The sequence below is a fragment of the Panulirus ornatus genome, chromosome 18 (assembly GCF_036320965.1).
Source record: "Panulirus ornatus isolate Po-2019 chromosome 18, ASM3632096v1, whole genome shotgun sequence".
In the NCBI taxonomy this organism is placed as follows: domain Eukaryota; kingdom Metazoa; phylum Arthropoda; class Malacostraca; order Decapoda; family Palinuridae; genus Panulirus; species Panulirus ornatus.
This window is the reverse complement of record NC_092241.1, coordinates 55,838,617-55,862,916: the sequence shown is the minus strand read 5'-3', so window position 1 is coordinate 55,862,916 and position 24,300 is coordinate 55,838,617. Positions and strand designations below refer to the sequence as shown.

At 40.0% G+C, this 24,300-nt stretch overlaps 1 protein-coding gene across 2 annotated transcripts in view; it reads left to right on the top strand.

Moving 5' to 3' along the window:
* Nucleotides 1–957: 957 nt before the first annotated feature.
* Nucleotides 958–24,300, top strand: part of PNKP (Polynucleotide kinase 3'-phosphatase) — a 76,674-nt gene continuing 53,331 nt past the window's right edge. The window contains exons 1-7 of one of the 2 annotated variants that reach the window (XM_071673259.1): nt 958–1,175; nt 3,237–3,367; nt 3,984–4,259; nt 7,749–7,917; nt 8,220–8,368; nt 11,820–11,985; nt 18,964–19,073. In XM_071673259.1, coding sequence (XP_071529360.1) covers nt 1,043–1,175; nt 3,237–3,367; nt 3,984–4,259; nt 7,749–7,917; nt 8,220–8,368; nt 11,820–11,985; nt 18,964–19,073 — 1,134 coding nt within the window. In that variant the 5' untranslated portion in view covers nt 958–1,042. The remainder of the gene's footprint in view (nt 1,176–3,236; nt 3,368–3,983; nt 4,260–7,748; nt 7,918–8,219; nt 8,369–11,819; nt 11,986–18,963; nt 19,074–24,300) is intronic. The other variant, XM_071673260.1, reaches the window with a different exon arrangement.

Here is a 24,300-nt window from a genome sequence, read left to right as displayed (position 1 = left end):
GGGGAAACCATGGAAAGGTCTGTAGGGCCTGATCGCAGTGCCTTATACTTTGCAGCTACAGAGAGGATGAAATAAAATGAGGCCACCATCATGAAAACTTGCCAACACTTCCAATTTCCTATGGCAGGAGTACAAACGAGGCATCCTGCAGGGGCACAACGGGACTTTTCTCCCTCGCCTTTTTTCCTAATACAACAATAGCAGCTTGTCTGTCACCCTGCACATATTACCGGAGCTTGTGTTACCGTATTCCGCCTGCAAGCAGTTACGCCGCGAGAAAGCGGTCTGTATCATCATCATTGAATTACAAGGATTACAGTTTCCTCAAACACATTTTCGCTCCAAAATATTCTTTTAATATACATTGGGGGCTCAATTAACGGACAAATGTTCACATTAAGACGTTATTGAAAGAATAGGTTAATGGAAGAGCAAGTGACGGGGAAGTATTTTGGAGAAAGTGATAAACCAGTCTTTTAGAATGTGACAGATCATAGTTCTTGGGAAGAACATATTTAGGAAGAGAGATCCAAAATTTCATAGTTCTTGGGAAGAACATATTAAGAGAGATCCAAAATTTCGGAATTTTTTCTGTTAACAAAACGCCTTACCCTTGAGTTGCCACACAAGCAGCCTGCTCGGGAGCAAAAACCAAAGTAATACCTATATAAGAGGGGAAAGTGAAATGCATGCTACTTAATACATAATCATTTGTCTAGTAAGTTGAAGTTTGTTTAGTATACCATAGATTAAGGCAATTGTTTTCCCGTACATGAAGTACATGGATTGAATTTGGATGGTATCTCAGCCTCATTGGTACAGCAGACGAGTATGGTTAGCAGCTGTTTTTTAAGTCTTTGTTATGACTTTATTCAAAATGTTAAGTAGAGGAAAGTAAATCTTTCAACCATCAGATAAGATGGTGTCAAGATGCCGCACCTGGAGCAAAGACAGTCTGCCCGACTGCAGTAATGTGAACTCTGAATCCGTGTTCTCATTTCGCGCACGCATTAGTCATACTTGAACGCGAATTTTCGAAGAAATGGCAAGGAATTGTATCCTGAGATGCTTGAATAATCTTCACCCACCCATTGTACTGCCACATAATCAGAATTACGTCATCGGTCGGTCTAAAGAGACCAAGATAAAGTCCAAGCGATGTTCCAAAGCCCAAGGTAAGAGTTGCGCCAGCGAACCGTGGAGGCTTCACGTTCAACCAGTTGCCTTAGCAATAGTGGGCGTCAACTGATAGCATACCAGGACAATTGATTAGCTGCTCCAGGTGCTTGCAGGTAGGTCTGGAGTGACGCTTTTAACCTTCTGAGTGTCACATTGTACTGTCATATTCTATTAATCCTGTAAAGTGCGATGACAGCCGTGGTGAGGGAGGTCGATGGTGGTGGTGCAAGCTTTTCCGGAAGCAATTGCACGGGAGTTGCACCATGTTATTGCCACTAACCTCTTCACTGTCTGTTAATGACACCTCAACACTTTGGATATGAGGTGAGCATCATTTATTGATTATGAGAAATCTATTAGTAATATATTGGATATGATATGGTAAACTTCATGAACGCATTACACAACTTGAACCTTCTTGGATACGTAAGTTAAACTAAACTTCATTAGTACATGAGATATAACGTAAGGAACATTCATGAATATATTGGATATAACACGGGGAACCTTCATGATTACATGTAGTATAATATGAAGAACTTCCTTAATGGAACTGTACTTCTTTTCATCCATTGATGATGGTACAACCAAACTGGAAATGACTTTTCACTTGTGGTGTAACCTCTTGGAGACAGAGTCCAATCTGGTAACTTTTACACATCTAAGTTCTCATCCAGCAATAAATCAGTTAATGGTGAGTTCTCACTTATCTTGACAACTTCTTGCACAAGTAATAATGAGTTCAGTCCTCTCCTTTGTGGATGTTTCTTGTAGCTGTTTATCACACATCAAAAATGTCCTGGGTGTGGGTACCATTAGGTTGTCACTTGAGTTTATGATATATTGGTGTTAGATATATATATCAGCAAGACCTATGTCTCTTATACAAAGATATTTACAGTAGTTACAATGTTTACATCCATAATCCATTTTTTTTATACACAAGGGTATTTAAAAGTCATTGGCAGTAATTCTGATTAATTCTGCTGTTTTCTTTCTTTCTTTCTTTCTTTCATACTATTCGCCATTTCCCACGTTAGCAAGGTAGCATTAAGAACAGAGGACTGGGCCTTAGAGGGAATATCCTCACCTGGCCCCCTTCTCTGTTCCTTCTTTTGGAAAATTAAAAAAAAAAAAACGAGAGGGGAGGATTTCCAGCCACCCACTCCCTCCCCTTTTAGTCGCCTTCTACGACATGCAGGGAATACCTGGGAAGTATTCTTTCTCCCCTTATCTGCATGCTATCTGCTCTCATCAACCCCACCCAAGATTGATGTCTTCTTTTCCTGTGTAAACTATGTTGCCACATAGTTGTAGATTTGTATGATTTTCAGTTGATACCTAATTTTTGTTGTATTACCATAAAGAAAACTATAGAATCGTTGTATTACCATAAACAAAACTGTATAGAATCATAGTAATTTCTAAGAACAATATGTTGTGATTTTGGTGACAAAATTACATATTAAAGATTCTTTATATTAGGTATTAATGTTTGAGACTCGTCTTGAATTAGTGAACTTTGACAACACACGTAACCCTTGAAATTCACTGATAAAAAACATGATTATGTTGGCAAATGTGATTGATACATTTGTATGGATGCAAGTAGAGACTATCACAATCATATTTTTCAAATAATGAAACAGTATTAGCCACTAGGAGAAGTGAGGTAAGGTTCTTGTGAGTTCTGTAGGTTTCTAGACATGTTTTACCTACAATTATGCTTGTTAGCCACACATTTTTTCTGATTTTTTTATGCCTCAGTACTATTGACAGATTTGTTATTAGGATAAAAATAATTACCCAAACCTTATTTCACCAGTCATGTTATATTCTGCATACAATATACTATCATTTTTAAACAAAGTCAGTGAGAGCGCACTACACTAAATTTTGTTTTGGTTTGCCTCTAAACTGAGATTTTACCAAACAGTGATTACTTTTTGTCATAGTTAATGATGTTGTTTATTTTCCTCGGTATTCTCTGTGCCTGGTGATTTTTGTATGTTTTACATTATGTAAATTTTTTACTCTTATTTTGTCTCATGTTTCAGTTGAGCTTCTATCAGATTATACCTCCTTCACTGTCACAGTGCGGCAGATTGGACCCAATGTGAGTGGTGTTAACTGTAAGCCTCTTCTTTATGGTAACACAGCTCATTTGAAGCACAACGACACACTTGAGGTAAGCCGTAATTATATTTTTTTCTTCACATAGAACTTTCATGTGGCAAATCCTTTAGTTCTTAATGAAATTTTGATCAGGCATGTTTATAAGAAATCTGTTGTAGTATTTTTTTCGATGGTCACTGGCTTCTGAACGCTGCAGTTCTTACAGTTTTCTTTTATAATTTCATTTTATTTATTATAATTTTGTAGGTATGTTTTCAGTATCTCGGGTTTTATTAGAACTCAAGGTCTCAATTAGGGCGTGTTTTGCCCATGCCATGTCTGTCACTGAAAAAGAAAAAAGGTATAGATTCCAGTTGCTGTTGAGTAATGGGTTGTTTGTCATCTCTGCCATTTTACTTGCTGTGACATCGTAAACCTGATTAGGTTACTGTACAGTCATTCTAACTAAAAGGATGAGCATAATTTTGCCCTGCAGGTACAGTGTTATGGTTCTGTAAAAGGATAAAATTTCACTGCACTTTCTTCTAGGAGAATGAAACTCTTTTAACCTTCAGCAAGCTAGGGCTTTCAGATGATGAAAGGGTTCTGCCTGTTGTATAGATTTTTTTTTAACTTCAAAACTAGTTTTTTTTTTATGACAAGGAATAATGAATTTTACTTTTTAACAGATTCTCCTTGGTGAATATGATCACAGGATAGAATTTGAGCCACCTCCAGAAAATACAGCAGCTGTGAATAATCACCCTACGGCTTGTTTCGAAATGCCACAAAGAAGATCTGGAGCTGGGAAGACTGAAAGCAAAAGAAATTCTTCAGAGGAACAAAAATCAAGACCTGAGCCAAAGAGATCAAGAACAGAGGCAGGAAGTAGTGAAAAAGGCTGGGAGGAGTATGCTGATGGAGCTCTATTGGTCTTTAAGAAGAACATGGAAGGTAGAGCTAAGGTATGAAAAATTTCCTTATTATAAGCTCCAAGATGGATGGAAAGGAAAACTCAGTTTTGTGTTTCGTAATGGTAATTTAGAAAGGAAAATAATTTTAATCTAATTTGATTGCAGACATGGACTAGAGGCATTTGGATCACCTGGTTGTAATTTGAGCAAGGAGATTGTATATCCTGGTTTAAAGACCAATTTCATTGCTGGCCACTATACCAGTCACATTGGCTTCACCTCCAAGATGCAAACTCTATCTACATGGGGGTCCCCAAGGAACATTTCTTTCTCCAGCTCTCTTCAGTCTCTTGCTACTTAACCTTCTTTTACCTCAGGCAAACCTCACAATCACATTGTAACAACTTGACACCACAGCAGCAACATGCTACATTACATTACACAGTTGGAACGATGGTTCACTCAGAACAGAAAGTCTGCATCTTCAGAGAAGTCTTTCTCCTTTCTTTTAAGTACAGACAAACATGAATTCAGCACACATTCTCCAGTTACCTTAAATGGACCGTCTGTTCCACTGAGCAAAACACCAACCATTTTAGGCATCATATGTAACACACATGACATTTACTTCCCATTCCCATACCATCAACACAAAAGCAACACATAATCTAAATGCTCTCAGAACACTAACTAGCACCATATTTGGACAAGAAAAAGAATCCCTCGGTATCCTCTACAAACAAATCACCACTCCACTTCCACTTAGTCTTTTGCTTGGTCTTCCACCCTCTCAAGAGGAAATATAACAAAGTTGCAAACCACACAAGAGAGTGCATTCAGAATGATCACTGGCTGCATGGCAACCACAAACACGCAACACCACAATGAAACAAAGATCCTCCCGATACAGTCCCACATCAACATGCTCAGCTCTTAGTCGTATGCGGCAGCACTGGACTCCTCCCATCCAAACCACTTTATAGCTAACTGCTAATCCCCAGTTAGAAATGATAAGCTACCCTTGCCTTGCACTTCAATATCCTCTAAATGCAGGTTTCCTCACCCCCAAGAAATAACATTCACAAAACACTTACTCTCTGAAATAATTCAGCAAACATTAAACACCTGACCCACCAACTCAGTCTTAAATTCCAACCCACTAGACATATACCCACCTGAAATCACACTCCCCAGACAAAAGCGAGTTGCACTCGCCCACTTATGCTCTGTACATCACCCATTGCTATAACAATAGAAGCACCATTTCAGCATATTGTGTGACCCTTCTTGCCCACAATGCAACAACTATAAACAAGGCACTGAGCACTTACTTCCCAGTTACAATACACTTTCTGCACACATGTGTACACATTACAAATATTTTATGAACTAAGGTCCTTAGTGGTGGATATGGCCAACATCCTGAATGCTGCAGTCTCAAAAGTATAGAAGGGACTCATATATAGGGAGTAAGTAAGGAGATATAAGAGATAAGTAACATATCCTGATATTAGTCAGTAGGTCATAGTAATACACTTTTCCATTTGTTATTCAGCAGTGCAATTTACACAGAAGCTCCCTCACACGATCTCTACACTTAAGCCATGGGCAAAGAACTAAAATTTCTTGAATTGGCACCACTTGAGGTTGCAAGATCTGTTAATGTATTTTAAAATGTAAATGTCTGTGGATGTTGCACATATGTAATAACTCTTATAAGTCATTATGTATATACATAAACGCCCACACACGCACATATACATACCTATACATTTCAGTGTATACATGCATAAACATACAGGTACATATGCAGATATATATCTGTGTACATATATACACATGTACATATTCATACTTGCTGCCTTTATCCATTCCCATCACCACCCCGCCACACGTGAAATAGCACCCCCCCCCGCTCATGTGCGCACACATGGTAGCGCTAGGAAAAGACAAAAAATCGCCACATTCATTCACACTCAGTCTCTAGCTGTCATGTGTATTGCACCAAAACCACAGCTCCCTTTCCACATCCAGGCCCCACAAAACTACATCGACCCCGGTATACCACATCGTTCCAATTCACTCTATTCCTTGCGCACCTCTCACCCTCCTCAGTCACCAGCTTCTGCAGTTTCTCACCCGAATCAGCCACCAACACTGTATCATCAGCGAACAACAACTGACTCGCTTTCCAAGCCCTCTCATCCACAAAAAACTGCATACTTTCCCCTCTCTCCAAAACTCTTGCATTCACCTCCCTAACCACTCCATCCATAAACAAATTGAACAACCATGGAGACATCATGCACCTCTGCCGCAAACCAACATTCACTGGGAACCAGTCACTTTCCATTTTTCCTATATATAATATATGAATTTTTTTAGAAGAGTGTGTGAAAGGAGAAAGTGGAGAGTAAATGTGAATAAGAGCAAGGTTATGAGGTTTAGTAGGGTAGAAGGACAAGTTGATTGGGATGTAAGTTTGAATGGAGAAAAATTCGGGGAAACGTAGTGTTTTAGGTATCTGGGAGTAGTCTTAGCAGCTGATGGAACCATAGAAGTGGAAGTGAGTCATAGGTTGGGGGAGGGGGCAAAAGTTCTGGTAGTGATGAAGAATGTGTGGAAGGAGAGAACGTTACCTTGGAGAGCAGAAATGGGTATGTTTGAAGGAATAGTAGTTCCATCAATGTTGTATGGTTGTGAGGCATGGGCTGTAAATAGGGTTGTACAGAGGAGGGTGGATGTGTTGGAAATGAAATGTTTGAGGACAATATGTGGCGTGAGGTGGTTTGATCGAGTAAGTGATGAAAGGGTAAGAGAGATGTGTGGAAATAGAGAGTGTGGCTGAGAGAGCTGAAGAGGAGGTGTTGAAATGGTTTGGACATATGGAGAGAATGAGTAAGGAAAGAGTGACAAAGAGGATATATGTGTCAGGGGTGAAGGGAACAAGAAGCAGGAGACCAAATTGGAGGTGGAAGGATGGAGTGAAAAAGATTTTGAGCAATTGGGGCCTGAACGTACAGGAGGGTGAGAGGTGTGCAAGGAATAGAGTGAATTGGAACGATATGGTATACCTGGGTTGATGTGCTGTCAGTACACTGAACCAGGGCATATGAAGTGTCTGGGGTAAACCATGGAAAGGTCTGTGGGGCCTGGATGTGGATAGGAAGCTGTAGTTTGGGTGCATTACACATGACAGCTAGAGACTTAGTGTGAATGAATATGGCCTTTTGTATGTATTCCTGGCGCATATGAGTGGATGGGCCATCTGTTTCTTGGTACTAACTTGCTGACATGGGAAACAACAATCAAGTAGAGTAAATCTATATGATAATGATATATATATGGTATAGTACTTAGATGAAGACATATTTCATGTGAGGATCAGTACATTGGTAAAAAGCTTATATTATATTTAAGCCTAACTTGAATGATGTTTCAGTCCTATGTGATTATTGCTATACAGTATTACTGTACTGTGATTATTGCTATATAGTATTACTGTACTGTACATCTTAGAAATATTGTTTCCTTGTATAGGTTGCTTGCTATGACATGGATGGTACATTAATCACAACAAAATCGGGCAAAGTTTTTGCCCAAGACTATAATGACTGGAAAATCATTTATGCTGAAGTTCCAGGCAAACTTAAACAACTTTATGATGATGGTTACAAAATAGTCATCATGAGCAATCAAGCAGGCATTGGTAAGTAGACTAAAAATGTTGAAGGGTAATACGAAATTAGTTCAAATAGATAAATTAAAGTTCTCTTTAGCCAAAAGTCCTTGATGATCTGGAGTCATATATGTCTAATGTTTATCTTGAGCTGTTTGAAAAGCCTTGCAAAGATGCTAACTGATTTCTTCTGCAATATTACAAGAGAATGAAAACATCAACCAAACGGCATTGTTTGCTGCAACATTCACTGGTGTGTATTTACCACATATTTGCTTAACTTAGAAGTAGAATCCACCAAACAGATCTGTAGTGTATGTGATTATTTTCAGCTTCTGGAAAACATACAGTTGCAGGAGTGCAGAAGAAGATTGGTAACATCATTGATAAGTTGGGAGTGCCTATCCAGGCATTAGTGTCTACAGGGAAAGGAGAATTTAGGAAACCTGCCATAGGCATGTGGACTTTCTTAAAGAATGAGGTGAGTATTAGATTTAGTGAATTCATAAGGACATTAATTTACTCATTTTTGCCTATAGTGTGTTACATTTAGATAAGAGTAAGGGAATATGTAGGATGGTTCCCAGTTATGTTATTGGGAAGGTTAGTGACGCCTTCATTGTGAGCCAGCAATTGATTGGTTGTCATATTACACTCCTCTCACCCAGGTGTTATCTTTTCTTTTTGCCTCACCCACATGTGGACAGATGGCATTCTCTCCACAAACATACAGTCTCTCCTTGTCATACATAACACTCAGCAACACTTAATTCACTCAATCCATTCTTTGTAACTCTAAATTTTCCAGCTGTGAGCACTATGCACTAGCCCTGCCTTTTGGCAGAATGTTTGGAGTAATAGTTAGAAGTAGTAGGAACATTAGGCAAGAGTATTAGGTAGAAGTAGTGGGTAGAAACATAAGGTAGGAGCATTAGGTGGAAGTGATAGGTTGGAACATTAGGCAGGATTATTATTTAGACAAATTAGGTAGAAGTACTTGGTAGGGACATTAGAGAGGAACCTCTGAAAACTGCACTAAAGTTACCCTCTGCCAGTGACCTGTTGAGGTGAGGCACTAAAAGCTAAGAAGTGGCTTCCTTACTTTCTGCCCCTGTGCTTGTACACTCTTTCATCACCATGGTAATTTTTTTTATAGTAATGAATTTGGCACAGGCTGAAGTGTGCCCAACTCAAAGTAATCTTCAACGAAGCATGAATGGATGATGAGAATAAGAATGAGGAAATTAATTAGAGCTCCCTAGGTGTTTGTAGACCTGACTCTTAGCCCCTTGCCCTACATTTCTGACTGAGATGCGATATAGTGGTGGCCGGGACCATGTTACTCTCTCCATGTTAGGATTGCTGGTCTTCCTTTGTCTCATCAGAATGGGACTGCCAGCCTAGTGCTGCCATCTTCTCCTTACAAGCACCATACACCTTCTCAAACCTTTTTTTTTTTTTTTACCTAAGCACTCTTTCTAACTCCTGTCCCTACAGATATTAAGTATTATCATCACACAGTCCAACAGGCCTATGTCCCCAAGTCCCTGGCATCATGGGGTGTTATGAATTTCTGGGTTTCTGCCAGACTATACTGCCAATGAAAGAGAGGGCTCTGACGCTGGTAGTACCGGCCCCTCCCATGACCTTTCCCTCTTTGTTAGACCTTCCTCTTTTTCAGTTCACTGTACCAACATTCATGGTCTCTAGTAACCTCTCCTCAGTTGAACACCATCTGTCAAGTACCTTTCCTAATATCTTACTCCTCTCTGAGACACAGTTCTCTAATGATGTTCTCTCTAGTCCCTTATTTCACATCCAAATATAATCTCAACTCATGATTCCTGTTCAGAGGTGGTGTTTGTACTTGTTCCAACATCAACACACCTGTTGCATGCCTCAGGGACCTTGAGTCCCCCAATTTTTTTTGTATGGCTCAAAGTTTGTATCCCAGCTACCACACTTTCCCTTCATTTTGCCTATTGCTTTCCAAATTTTACAAATTTTATATTGTTCTTTGACTAAACCCCTGCCATAAGACTGCGACATCCTCTCGTCCTCAAGCTGAGATCTCTACCTCAGGGATTTCAATGATCACCATGGGGAATGGTTCAATTCCTCCCATACAGATTGTGGTGAATTTTAAGCCCTCACATTCTCCATTCTTTAAGATTTGGAGCAAATTATCTCCCACCTTACCCATATTCCTGACTGCTGTAACCACTTTCCAAATATTCTAGATTTGGTTTTCATCTCTAGTCCTTTCTGCTGTAAGTACACAATCTCACCCCCAAGTGGTTCATTTGATCACACTCTCATAAATGTGTCTATTTTAATGGCACCTTCATCTCCAGCATAAATACTGGCACCTCAACAAAGCTGACTCGAATAACTTATGTAACTTCTTTTCTGACTTTCTTAGGGTGAATTAGTGTGTCATATGTGATGATGCTTCTTTCTTTGCCAAATGCATAGCATAGGTTATATTTGTGGGAATAGAAGCATTTATCTCCCTTTCTCCAGGACAACCTTTCATCCAATCCATGGTTCAACCATTTCTTTTCTGAGGCCATTCAGACAAGGGATCAGGCATATTGGGCAGGGAAAAAACTCTTCTTCCTCTGACTACCATTCATCTTTTATCAGTACCTGTAATCACTGCAAGCATGCTATCCATAAGGCAAAGTGTTTCTTTGTTTAGTGGAAGTGCAGTGACCTCTCCTCATCATGCATTGATAGGTTTTTCTGGTCTTTAGCTAAGGGCATCTTAACAACTTACGTCACTCTACATTTCCTTCTTCTTTCCATTCTGGCAGTACCCTAGACAGCTCTGCCATAGACAAATCAACTCTGGTTCCCATTTCTCCTCTAACTCCACCTTGGGTGACTAACATTTCTTTACCCCCTTGATGTGCTTTTTACCAATCCTATGCCCCTCCCCATAATCTCTTTTCAGACTGTCCAAAAAGCACCTCTCTCTCTGGATATAAGCAAAGCTTATGGTCCTGATGACATTCATCCCCATGTACTGAAAGTGCGTGCCTCTGAACTTGCACCTGTGCTTACTTATCTGTTCTGCTTCTGTTTAAAAACCAAAACTTTTCCTTCCCCATGGAAGCATGCATTGATACATTCCAACCCTAAGAAGGGTGACCGTTCTGACCCTTCTGACTTCTACCATTTTCAAAGACTTTGAATCCCTCCTACTGACTTCTACCTAATGCTCCTGATAATGTTCCATCCTACTTCTTCTACTTAATTTTTCTTCTTAATGCTCCTGCCTAAATTTTCCTACCAACTAGTTCAATATATTGCTCGTACCATTTTGCCAAAAGGTAGGGCGAGCGCTTAGTGCTAACCACTGGAAAATCTAGTGTTATAAGAATGAACTGTGTGAGATTGTATAGTTGTGGACAGAATGCTAGTAGTCCACATGTGGGTGAGGAAGAAAGAAAGGAGCTACCTGGGTGAGAGGAGTGCAACTTCACAACCACTGAAGTGCTAGCTCACTATGCAGCTGTCACTAACCCTCATGATACTTAGGCAGGTAGTACCAGTAATATACCTCCCTGGTCGTTGGCTGTCTTATTAGCTACTGCCTACATACACCCAAACTGTTTATTATATTTCCATACAGTATTCAGCCATTTATGTTTTTTGTATAGATATGTTAGTGGACCCAAGAGCTTTTATCTTAACTGAATTGCTCTTTTGTGTTACAAAATGGTTAATACACTATATTGGTCTTTTAAGGGAGAGTAAATGATGTGTGATACCATCACCCTCAATTTGAGGAGATAGTGTCATGAAAAAGTTTTTGAAAATGATTTTGCATTGGCTGCCCTTTGTTAGATGCTCTGGATGATGATGTATGCAATAGACCACATGGAAGAATGCAACACAGTTTGGTTAAGTTTTTTATAATATTACAGGCAAATGGAGGCATAGAAATAGACATGAAAGAAAGTATGTTTGTTGGTGATGCTGCTGGCAGGCCAGCACAGGGGTCTAAGAAAAAAAAAGATTTCTCCATATCAGATCGTTTATTTGCACTTAACGTAGGACTTCCTTTCTTCACACCCGAGGAGCACTTCCTTGGTAAGTATCAGTAAGTGATCTGATCTTTATAAGTGTAAATTGGCAGAGTAGTAAATACAGTATATATTCTTTTAGTGTGCTTATCTCGAAATGTAGTTTTGTCTGTTCTTGTTTCTGTGTATATTTCTGGCTTTATGAAACTATCTATCTGTTTTTTATATTTATGAACACTGTATGTCTGTATAAGTGTCATTGGACTCTCCCTGCATAAAGGTTACACCATGAATGAAAAGTCACCTTTGGTGAGGTTTATCATTATCTGTGGACAAAACGGAATACTGTCTTGTTAAGGAGCTCATTACTTCAGAGGAGTCTGTCATTCCTCTACTTCTGATTATAGAACAGCCTTGAAACTACAAAAACCCCATGAAAGGGGTTTTAGGGTTATGTATGGTGATTTATTTTTTCATACTTATTCTGTGTTTCCCATGTTAGTGATTAGCACGAGGAACAGACAGAAAGGCCTCATTTACTCACCTCCATTCTCTAGCTGTCATGTTTAATGCACTGAAACAATAGCACTGTGTTAACAACCAACCATGCCCAGCATACCCTTCCATTAAAAATTTCAATGGTTTCTATTTTCAAAGATTCCATGATTATTGGTTTCCTATTTGATGGGTATATATTGGCTTAGGGAAGAGTTTTGAGATTATTTAAAGTTTATATCAAGTATAGAAGGTTTTCATTATCTTATATTAAGTTTTAAAGCAATTATATCAGGTATAGAAGGCATGCACAGGATAGAATGAATTGGAGCAGTATGGGATATAGGGGGCAATATGCTGTGAATGGACTGAACCACAGCTGCTAGGGGAACCACAGAAAGGTCTGTGAGGCCTGGTCATGGATAGCAGGTGTGGTTTTTGTGCATTACACATAACTAGAGAATGGATGTGAGCAAATGAGGCCTTTTTAACTCATCTGTTTGTGATGCTACTGTGCTAATGTGAGAAAGAGTGAACAAGTATGAGAGAAAAACTATTATTATAACACCAGTCATACCAGGGTTTACTTAGTACTTAGCACAACGAAAATGGAAAAGACCAAGGAAAATACTGTTTGATCAAGACACTAGAGTCTCTCAAAAATATCTCTCGATCACCGCAAAATTCAACCATTATCCTCTTAACCTCCTCCGCTCTCCCATCACCCAGATTGGTTAACTGCTTCCTTAGGAAAACTCCAGCCTTAATAGACATCACACCTGATATTTACTGCCACTTCCACATCAAAACCATCTGCACACATGCCTTAAACAAGCTAAGTACCCTTGGAACAGTTACTGGTACCAAATTTTTCAAGAAAATATTCTTTGGTATCCTGTACAAGCAATTTATTTGCTCCACTATAAAATATACATCACCTGCCTGGTCATCTACCCTGCCAGAAGCAAATATAAGAGCTACATGCTGCACAAACAGAGCTCTAAGAATAGCTACCAGCTCCCTGGCAACCGCAAAAGTATTCAGGACCTGCACAATGAAACGAAAGGTCTTCCATCACAGTCTCATCTCATTGTGCAAAGTCCTAAGATCTTTGCATCAGAACTAGTTCCTACCCATCCAAACCACTTAACCAGCCACTAACCTGTAAGTAGAAGTTAAAAGCTTACTTCTACTTCACATTGCAGCATCCCTTTCTTGCAGCTCCCCCTCTCCTTAACAAACACTGACAAAACGAATACACACTGAAATGACCAGAAAAGCCCTGAAAACCCACTCAACTTCAGACACACCCGTCTGAAATTGCACTCCCTAGACATGTATGAGTTAGCCATTCCTATTTGTGCACTGTACACTACCCATCCCTCCAGCATCACAAACACCAAATCAGTTTATCATAGGACCTCTTGTGCCAAAGATTCCAGTCCCTTGTTGAAGACAAAGCACTTCTCCCTCAATTGTCCTGTTTTCATTTCACAAAGACACACACACATCAATACACTTCTTGACCTGTGGTCTCACCCATTGGATTTGGCTGGCTTTATTAACATTATGGGAGCTCCATAAAAGGAGATCCTGGTGCAGGAAAGTTAGGTATATCTACAAGTATATCATGTAGAATACTTGTTTGCCGTTTCCTGCATCAGTGAGGTAGCCCAAGGAACAAATGAAGGAATGACCTTATTCACGGACATCCACTCCCTAGCTGTCATGTATAATGCACTGAATCCACAGCCTCCAATCCACAACCAGTTCCCACATACCTTTCCATGATGTTCCCTGACCACTTCATATACCCTGATTCAGTCTGACAGCATATTGTCTCCTATATACAACATTGCTCCAGTTTATTCTATCCCAAGAACACCTTGCTCCTATCTGCATGTTCATACCCCAAGCACTAAGAATCTTTTCCACTCCATCCTTCCATCTCCAATTTTAATTTTTTTCCCTTGCATATTAGCCATTTTCTGTATTAGTGAGGTAGCACTAGGAACATACAAAGAAATGTCCTCATTCACTCACATCCACTCTCTCGCTGTCATATATGATGCACTGAAACCAGAGCCCTACAGACTTTTATATAGTTCCCCCAACTGCTTCATATACCCTGGTTCAGCAGATTGCCAATATGTTGTCCTCAGTAAACCATGACACTCTACTTGCACCCTCCTGCATGTTTAGGCCTTGAGTCTTCAGAGCATCTTTCATTCCATTCTTCCAACCTCTCCATGGTTTCCATCTTTGTTTTTCACTTCTGATATGCATACCTTAGTCACCCTGTCCTCAATCATTCTCTCTATATGCCATTTCAGCATACCCTCTTCAGATCTGTCATACATAGTCCACTTTTCTCCTATATCTCTCCCATAAACTTACATTTCATATATAATCAACCTTCCCCCACCACATTTTGTCCACACTTTCCGACACATTCACTGTGTTTCTTACATTTTTGTCTATAAGGCCCATGTCTCACACCCTTACAGCACCAACAGGACTGTTGTGCCATCAAATATGCTCACCTTTGCCCTTAAAGATACTGGACTCTCTTTCCACTTATACCTCAGTGTATGTAGGACCTTTAACCCTTCACTGACCTAGTGGCTTAATTAAGCTCACTTGAAGCCATTTGCTGCCACATCCACTCCCAGGTTTGTAAAACACTCCATTTCCTCCAAGTTCTCTCCATTTAAACCCGTACTCGAAATAACTTGTCTCCAGTCACTGCTGAACCTAATAACTTGCTTTATTCACATTTAGTCCCAAAATTTTCCTTTCACATACTCTTTCAAACTCAGACACCAGCTTATTAGCATATTATTTTGCAGCTCCAGACTTCTTTTATGAGGCTTCAGCACCCACTTAGGAGCAGAGAAATAATGGACTCTTTTCAAGTAGAAAGGTGATGCTGCCTTGCTGAAGTTAAGTTCTCACTCATGGTGCAACCATTAGCATGTGGAGTCTGTTGGTCGTAGCTAATAGGCAGCCTGAATATTGTGAGGGTTAGTGGCAGCTGTCTTTTTTTTTCTGCCTTGCCCACTTGTGGACTGTTGTCTTTCTCTCACCATGTATACAATCTCTCCTTGTCACATATAGGACTTGGCAACACTTTGTAACTCTAGATTTTCCTGCTGTAAGCACTATGCACTATCTCTGTCTCTGGGCAAAATGGTAGGAGAAGTAGATTGAAGCAGTAAGTTGGAACGTTAGACAGAAGTATTAGGTAGAAGTAGCTGATAGGAACATTATGTGGGAGCATCAGGTAAAAGTAGTAGATTAGAACCTCAGGCAGGAACATTAGGTAGACACATTAGGTAGAAGTAGTTGGTAGGTACATTAGGTAGGAGCCTTTGAAAGCACTCTGCCAGAGTTGCCTTCCACTAGTGGCCCGTTAAGGGTGAGGCACCAAAAGCTAAGAAGCAGCACTGGAGTTCAACAGTTATGGAGACTTTTATTGCTGTGGCCATCCCTTTGAGGGAGCAGGCATCAGAGATGTAGATAGAAAGTCTGTTAACACCTTTATGCAATAATACTGTGGTATTTTCTCTTCATTTTTATTTGCCACTTCCCTTGTAGCACCAGGAATAGATGACGAATGGCTATATTTGCTTACATCTGCTCTCTAGCATTTACCTATGATGCATTAAAACCAGAGCCCACCATCCTTAACCAAACCCCACAGACCATTCCTTGGTTCTCTCAAGACCTAGTACATCCTTTTCATCTCTCTCAATGAAACTCATCTTACTACTACACCTCTTGTATACCCTGTATTTTCTTATTTGATCAACCCTCCTCACCCTACATATTGTCCTTGAGCATTTCATTTCTTTACGTCCACCCTTTTTTGATTTTTTTTTTGTGTCCACACCTCGCATCCATACAACACAGGTGGGACTGCTGTACCATCAAATATACCTGTGTTTGCCTCACAACCAGTTATGCCTCTTTCCACACACTCTTCAGTGCATTCAGGACCTCTTGTATACCCTGTTTTTTATTATTTGATCAACCCTCCCCACAGTACACATTGCCCTCAAGCATTTCATTTCTTTACATCCATCCTTTTTGTACTTTTTGTTTTAATATAGTGTACACACCTCGCATCCATACAACACAGTTGGGACTGCTCTACCATCAGATATACCTGTGTTTGCCTCACAGCCAGTTGTACCTCTTTCCACACACACTTCAATGCATTCAGGACCCTAGCACACTTACCCACATTATGACTAACTTCAACTCCTATAGTTTCATCTGCTGCCATGTCCACTCCTAGATATTTAAAACGTTCCTTTCCCTTCAAGTTCTCTCCATACACACTTGCACCCCAACCAACTTGTCTATCTCACTTACTTAACTTACTGTGCTTTTATGTACATAAACTCTCAACTTACTTTTCTGACACATTCCCCTAGATTCATACTCGAGCTTCAGCAATTTCACACTCAAGTCTGCTACTAGAGCTATTTTATCTGTAAACAGCAACTGACTTACTTCCCAGCCTCCCTTTGCCCCACCCCAGGCAGACAGACCTGCTCCAATCTCTAAAACCGTTGGCTTTACTTCCATTAACACCATATCCATAAATGAATTTAACAGCCATGATGGCATCACACACCTTTGCCTCAGAAACTTTTTCACCCTTCTCTTTCTACCTGCTGACACATTTTACTTTCTTGATACAAACTTCTCACTGCATCTAGTATTGCTTGATATAAAGAGTCATTAGAAATCACTGTCTTACCTTTAGAATGAAGCTGTCTGAATCTACTATGGATAAGGTACTCAGGTATCTCTTCTTGAGGAGACCTAACGGCCTTCCTTATGACCCAAGTGGGAGTTTGCAAAGGTCCTGGAGTTGTAGCTGTCTGGAATTTTCTGATTGTTTAATACCTTTGTGGTTAATCATAAAAACTTTCTTATAACCCCTATAGCTGACAGAAGGATTAGAGAATTAAAACCTCATTTTCATCGATGGCTGTTTTTGGTCAAGATCAGGTTATACGCATAGTTAAGAAATGATAGAATGAGTAAGTTTAGAATTACCTCAGTATTGATTACTTCATAGAAGAACATAATGCTTATTGCACAATTAAATCTGAGTGTTCTTTAAGATTACCTGAGACTGCTGAGGGGTACACTATATTTTTGTTCTTCTAGGAGGCCTGAAAACCCTCTCAACATGGAACATATGTTGGATTATGTTTTGTTGTGTTGTCTCAGACTGGCTAGTATGGCAGAGCCCAGATGTCAGAAAAGTGGCTTCCATTTTCTTTTATCTGAGGACCTTTTCTATGGAGATTAAAAAGAGGCTTTGTTTGTTAACAATGAATTACCTTCGCCCTCGAGAATCAGCCGAGACAAAGGTTTGCTAATGTGCTACAGGATACATATAAGTTAATTGATTTTTGCCTTAGTTTTCTGTATGGCAAAATGTTTTCTCTAACAGTTCTCCTCCATGTTGGTTTGCTGTCACAGCTTGCTGGACAGGTTAACCCTCAAGAGAAGGTTGAGTTTTTAAGAAAAACTATTCTTTGGGGTGGTGATCCTTGAGCAACTTTGCAGTTTACTGTTTCCTGCTCTGTCACCCCTTTGTCTTCAAAAACTTTTCTTGTAACTGATGGTAACTATCACTGTGATGACATCTGTGTTCTGAGAGTTAATAAGCACCCATTATGATTTGCGAGTAAGCTGGCTGGAAAATGATGTAATTGCTAAGTGGAGGTCATTAATTGCTGTGGGAAGATGAAAGGACCCATACTGAATCGGTCACAACTGCTTTAAGATGTTTAGTGAAAGGTGAGAGATATAAACAAGACCGAAAGATGGGGGTTGAAGGTATCTAACTCCAAGAGATCTTGGAGAATCACAAAACTCGCAAGATACAGCCCAAGCAAGAAAAAGTTTCTCATTCTTCAAAACTTATCTTCTTGTCCTTTTCAGCTTTAAAACATTTTTTTACATGATTATTCATACGCTATAATAAGATTGATGTTTTGGTTGTAAAATATTTTCAAGCATTGCTAATGAATATTTGATATTTATCTGTATCTGTATCTCTGACACTTGTTCCATTCTGGAACTCCTTCAGAGGGGTGGCCATGGCAGTAGAATCTCCATAAACTAGTGAACTCCAGTGCCACTGGCAAAGGGCAAGTCTAGTGCAGTGTTTGCAGAGGGGTCTTACCTAATGCTCCCACTGACTACTTCTTGTAGAGTTATGTGTAAATTACCCCTTCTGCAAAACTTAGTCTGAATAATGTTTGAAAAATAGCCTTAATGAGCCTGAATTTAAAGATCTTAATTTTGACATGATAAGAGTATGAGCCCTTCTACAGTTGCCCAAGGTTAGCTATTTATAATTGTTGCATGAGTTTAAACAGGTATGATAGTTTTTAATCAGTATTTTGTGTAATTACCTCCCTCATCAGTATTTTACTGAATTCTGTATTTGCACATAAAACATCGCTTTGCAAATTTGATATGAACAGGTCGCTTTGAACATTAATAATTTTTGTTCTTTTAGGAACTAAAGCTCAAACATTCAACATGCCTGAGTTTGATCCTCGTGCTGTGGATGACTCTCTACCTTTATTTGAACCACCATCCACGAAAGTTCCTAAACACAAAGTTGAGGTCAGTAGTAAGAACTTATTGTATTTTTTGCTTGTTTCTGTTATCTTTAACTCTGTTTACGTACATGCCTTTAGTAGTTTCATACACTTTTTTAATATATTTTTTATATTTTCTCTTGTGACTAGCATGACAGGCAAAACATTCCCCAACCATGGCCATGTCAAGTGAAAGGAATAAAGGATGAAATTATTCAGAGCTCCTCAGGTGTTTTTAAACTTGACTTAAAACTAAAAATTTAGAGGAAAAAGGAAAGATGAAAGTAGGGAGAGATTTCCTCAGCTTTGCTGTTTGAAGGAAGGAGGAGGTATTGTAATTACTTATTTTACCTATTTGTTCTGTACACTGAGGGTGTTTTACACTTTTGGGGCACCCATCTTTTGAATTAGCTCTACTATCGTACAACCTCTTAAATTTATGTAAGCTATCTACATTAATGATGTCCTTTGCTAATCAGTTTCATTCATCCACTACTCTTATAATACAATATAAGTATTTCCTTACATCCTTATTTACAAGTTTCGTGCTTAATTTCATGTCTTTTATTTATGCTGTGCCTATATCTCTCCAAGGACTGTCATCTGTCCACTTAGTTGATCCCTTTCAAAAACTTAAAGGTTGTTATCAAGCTACCCCTTTGCCTTCTTTCTTCCAAGGTGAGTAATTTTAAAGCCTTCAGCCTTTCCCTGTAGCTTTGCTTTGTTTGTTGCCTTCCTCTGGATCTTTTCTATCAGATTTTTTTTTTCCATGCAGGTGCAGTGATCAAACTTGAGAATATTCTAATTTTAGTCTTATGTAGGGTATGAACAGCTTGCCAAATATTTCGGTGTCCATGTCCTTGAAAGCTATTTTGATTTGCCAGCAGACAGTTTTTCTCCTTAAGTGTTCTCTTACTATGAAACTCTGGCAACAGGTTAGGGATGAAGTCTACTCCCAGGCCTTCCTCACATACTAAGTGTAATGGTCAGTACCCATATGGCTGGTCTCTGCACAGAAATTGTAAGCAGCTCCCACATGCATGTGATGGGTCCAAGCTTTGGTTGCATGGATGCATTCAGAAGTGAATTTTGTGATGTTGCTTGCATGCATTTTTCAGGATAGAGTCCATGTCCTTAAAACATCTTTTTGCTTCTCTCTCTCTCTCTCTCTCTCTCTCTCTCTCTCTCTCTCTCTCGTCTTTGTGTTTGGATATCATAGAAAATATGATCCTAGTTTCTTCCAGGTACTTTAGAACTGTTTACAGTCTATATGCAAAGGATCCCAACGAAAAATCCTGAGGGACCCCCCTCGTCACCCTTACCCATTATTGAAAAGCTTCATTAATGTGTTTTATACTGTCCTCTAGCTGACATGAGATGTTTAGTGAGGCAGTTGATGGATCTGAAAGTCCTTTATGATTTTTGAAGTGTTTTATAGCTACTTTGTAGCAGAGATATTTTATATGGGTGAAAAAGTTTGGTCATACGAGTGGCAAGGGGCAATTCTAAACTGCATGATTAAAGGCTGGAACAGAAGTTCATCCAATTGAGAATGTATGGGTACCTTTGACAGCAATATGGATAGGTAGATTGATAAGGGAAAGATTTGGTTCAATAAAGGATGTTAAAAGCAAAAGAGCACAGAGATACTTATAGGAATTAGGCAGGATAACATCCATCTAGCATTTATCAGTAGAGTTTTCTGATAATTTTGATATGTTATTGTCAGCCAGCTTTGATGGTGACCATGCAACACATCAGTAAACTAAATTTAATCTTGGTTTTTCTGATTGTTTTAATTATTATTTTTTTTTTTTTTATTATACTTTGTTGCTGTCTCCCGCGTTTGCGAGGTAGTGCAAGGAAACAGACGAAAGAAAATGGCCCAACCCCCCCCCATACACATGTATATACATACGTCCACACACGCAAATATACATACCTACACAGCTTTCCATGGTTTACCCCAGACGCTTCACATGCCTTGATTCAATCCACTGACAGCACGTCAACCCCGGTATACCACATCGCTCCAATTCACTCTATTCCTTGCCCTCCTTTCACCCTCCTGCATGTTCAGGCCCCGATCACACAAAATCTTTTTCACTCCATCTTTCCACCTCCAATTTGGTCTCCCTCTTCTCCTCGTTCCCTCCACCTCCGACACATATATCCTCTTGGTCAATCTTTCCTCACTCATTCTCTCCATGTGCCCAAACCACTTCAAAACACCCTCTTCTGCTCTCTGAACTACGCTCTTTTTATTTCCACACATCTCTCTTACCCTTACGTTACTCACTCGATCAAACCACCTCACACCACACATTGTCCTCAGACATCTCATTTCCAGCACATCCATGCTCCTGCGCACAACTCTATCCATAGCCCACGCCTCGCAACCATACAACATTGTTGGAGCCACTATTCCTTCAAACATACCCATTTTTGCTTTCCGAGATAATGTTCTCGACTTCCACACATTCTTCAAGGCCCCCAGAATTTTCGCCCCCTCCCCCACCCTATGATCCACTTCCGCTTCCATGGTTCCATCCGCTGCCAGATCCACTCCCAGATATCTAAAACACTTCACTTCCTCCAGTTTTTCTCCATTCAAACTCACCTCCCAATTGACTTGACCCTCAACCCTACTGTACCTAATAACCTTGCTCTTATTCACATTTACTCTTAACTTTCTTCTTCCACACACTTTACCAAACTCAGTCACCAGCTTCTGCAGTTTCTCACATGAATCAGCCACCAGCGCTGTATCATCAGCGAACAACAACTGACTCACTTCCCAAGCTCTCTCATCCCCAACAGACTTCATACTTGCCCCTCTTTCCAAAACTCTTGCATTTACCTCCCTAACAACCCCATCCATAAAAAAATTAAACAACCATGGAGACATCACACACCCCTGCCGCAAACCTACATTCACTGAGAACCAATCACTTTCCTCTCTTCCTACACGTACACATGCCTTACATCCTCGATAAAAACTTTTCACTGCTTCTAACAACTTTCCTCCCACACCATATATTCTTAATACCTTCCACAGAGCATCTCTATCAACTCTATCATATGCCTTCTCCAGATCCATAAATGCTACATACAAATCCATTTGCGTTTCTAAGTATTTCTCACATACATTCTTCAAAGCAAACACCTGATCCACACATCCTCTACCACTTCTGAAACCACACTGCTCTTCCCCAATCTGATGCTCTGTACATGCCTTCACCCTCTCAATCAATACCCTCCCATATAATTTACCAGGAATACTCAACAAACTTATACCTCTGTAATTTGAGCACTCACTCTTATCCCCTTTGCCTTTGTACAATGGCAATTTATTTATTTATTTATTATACTTTGTCGCTGTCTCCTATGTTAGCGAGGTAGCACAAGGAAGCAGACGAAAGAATTGCCCAACCCACCCCCATATACATGTGTATACATACACGTCCACACACGCACATATACATACCTATACATCTCAATGTATACATATATACCTACACACACAGACATATACATATATACCTACACACACAGACATATACATATATACACATGTACATAATTCATACTGTCTGCCCTAATTCATTCCTGTCGCCACCCCGCCACACATGAAATGACAACCCCCTCCCCCTGCATGTGCACGAGGTAGCGCTAGGAAAAGACAACAAAGGCCACATTCGTTCACACTCAGTCTCTAGCTGTCATGTATAATGCACCGAAACCACAGCTCCCTTTCCACATCCAGGCCCCACAAAACTTTCCATGGTTTACCCCAGATGTTTCACATGCCCTGGTTCAATCAATTTACAGCACGTCGACCCTGGTATACCACATCGTTCCAATTCACTCTATTCCTTGCATGCCTTTCACCCTCCTGCATGTTCAGGCCCTGATCATTCAAAATCTTTTTCACTCCATCTTTCCACCTCCAATTTAGTCTCTCATTTCTCCTCGTTCCCTCCACCTGACACGTATATCCTCTTTGTCAATCTTTCCTCACTGATTGTCTCCATGTGACCAAACCATTTCAAAACACCCTCTTCTGCTTTCTCAACCTCACTCTTTTTATAACCACACATCGCTCTTGCCCCTTCATTACTTACTTGATCAAACCCCCTCACACCACATATTGTCCTTAAACATCTCATTTCCAGCACATCCACCCTCCTCCGCACAAGTCTATCTATAGCCCACGTCTCACAACCGTAAAACATTGTTGGAACCACTATTCCTTCAAACATACCCATTTTTGCTTTTCAAGATAACATTCTTGACTTCCACACACTTTTCAACACTCCCAGAACTTTCGCCCCCTCCCCCACCCTATGATTCACTTTGGCTTCCATGGTTCCATCTGCTGCCAAATCCACTCCCAGATATCTAAAACACTTCACTTCCTCCCGCTTTTGTCCATTCAAACTTACCTCCCAATTGACTTGTCCCTCAACCCTACTGAACCTAATAACCTTGCTCTTATTCACATTTACTCTCAGCTTTCTTCTTTCACACACTTTACAAAACTCAGTCACCAGCTTCTGCAGTTTCTCACCTGAATCAGCCACCAGCGCTGTATCATCAGCGAACAACAACTGACTCACTTCCCAAGCTCTCTCATCCCCAACAGACTGCATACTTGCCCCTCTTTCCAAAACTCTTGCATTCACCTCCCTAACAACGCCATCCATAAACACATTAAACAACCATGGAGACATCACGCACTCCTGCCACAAACCAGCATTTACTGAGAACCAGTCACTTTCCTCACTTCCTACATGTACACATGCCTTACATCCTTGATAAAAACTTTTCACTGCTTCTAACATCTTGCCTCCCACACCGTATATTCTTATTACTGTCCACAGAGCATCTCCAGATCCATAAATGCTACATACAAATCCATTTGCTTTTCTAAATATTTCTCACGTACATTCTTCAAAGCAAACACCTGATCCACACATCCTATACCACTTCTGAAACCACACTGCTCTTCCCCAATCTGATGCTCTGTACATGCCTTCACCCTCTCAATCAATCCCATCCCATATAATTTCCCAGGAATACTCAACAAACTTATACCTCTGTAATTTGAGAACTCCCTTTTATCCCCTTTGCCTTTGTACAATGGCACTCTGCAAGCATTCCGCCAATCCTCAGGTACCTCACCATGAGTCATACATATATTAAAAAACCTTACCAACCAGTCAACAATACATTCACCCCCTTTTTAATAA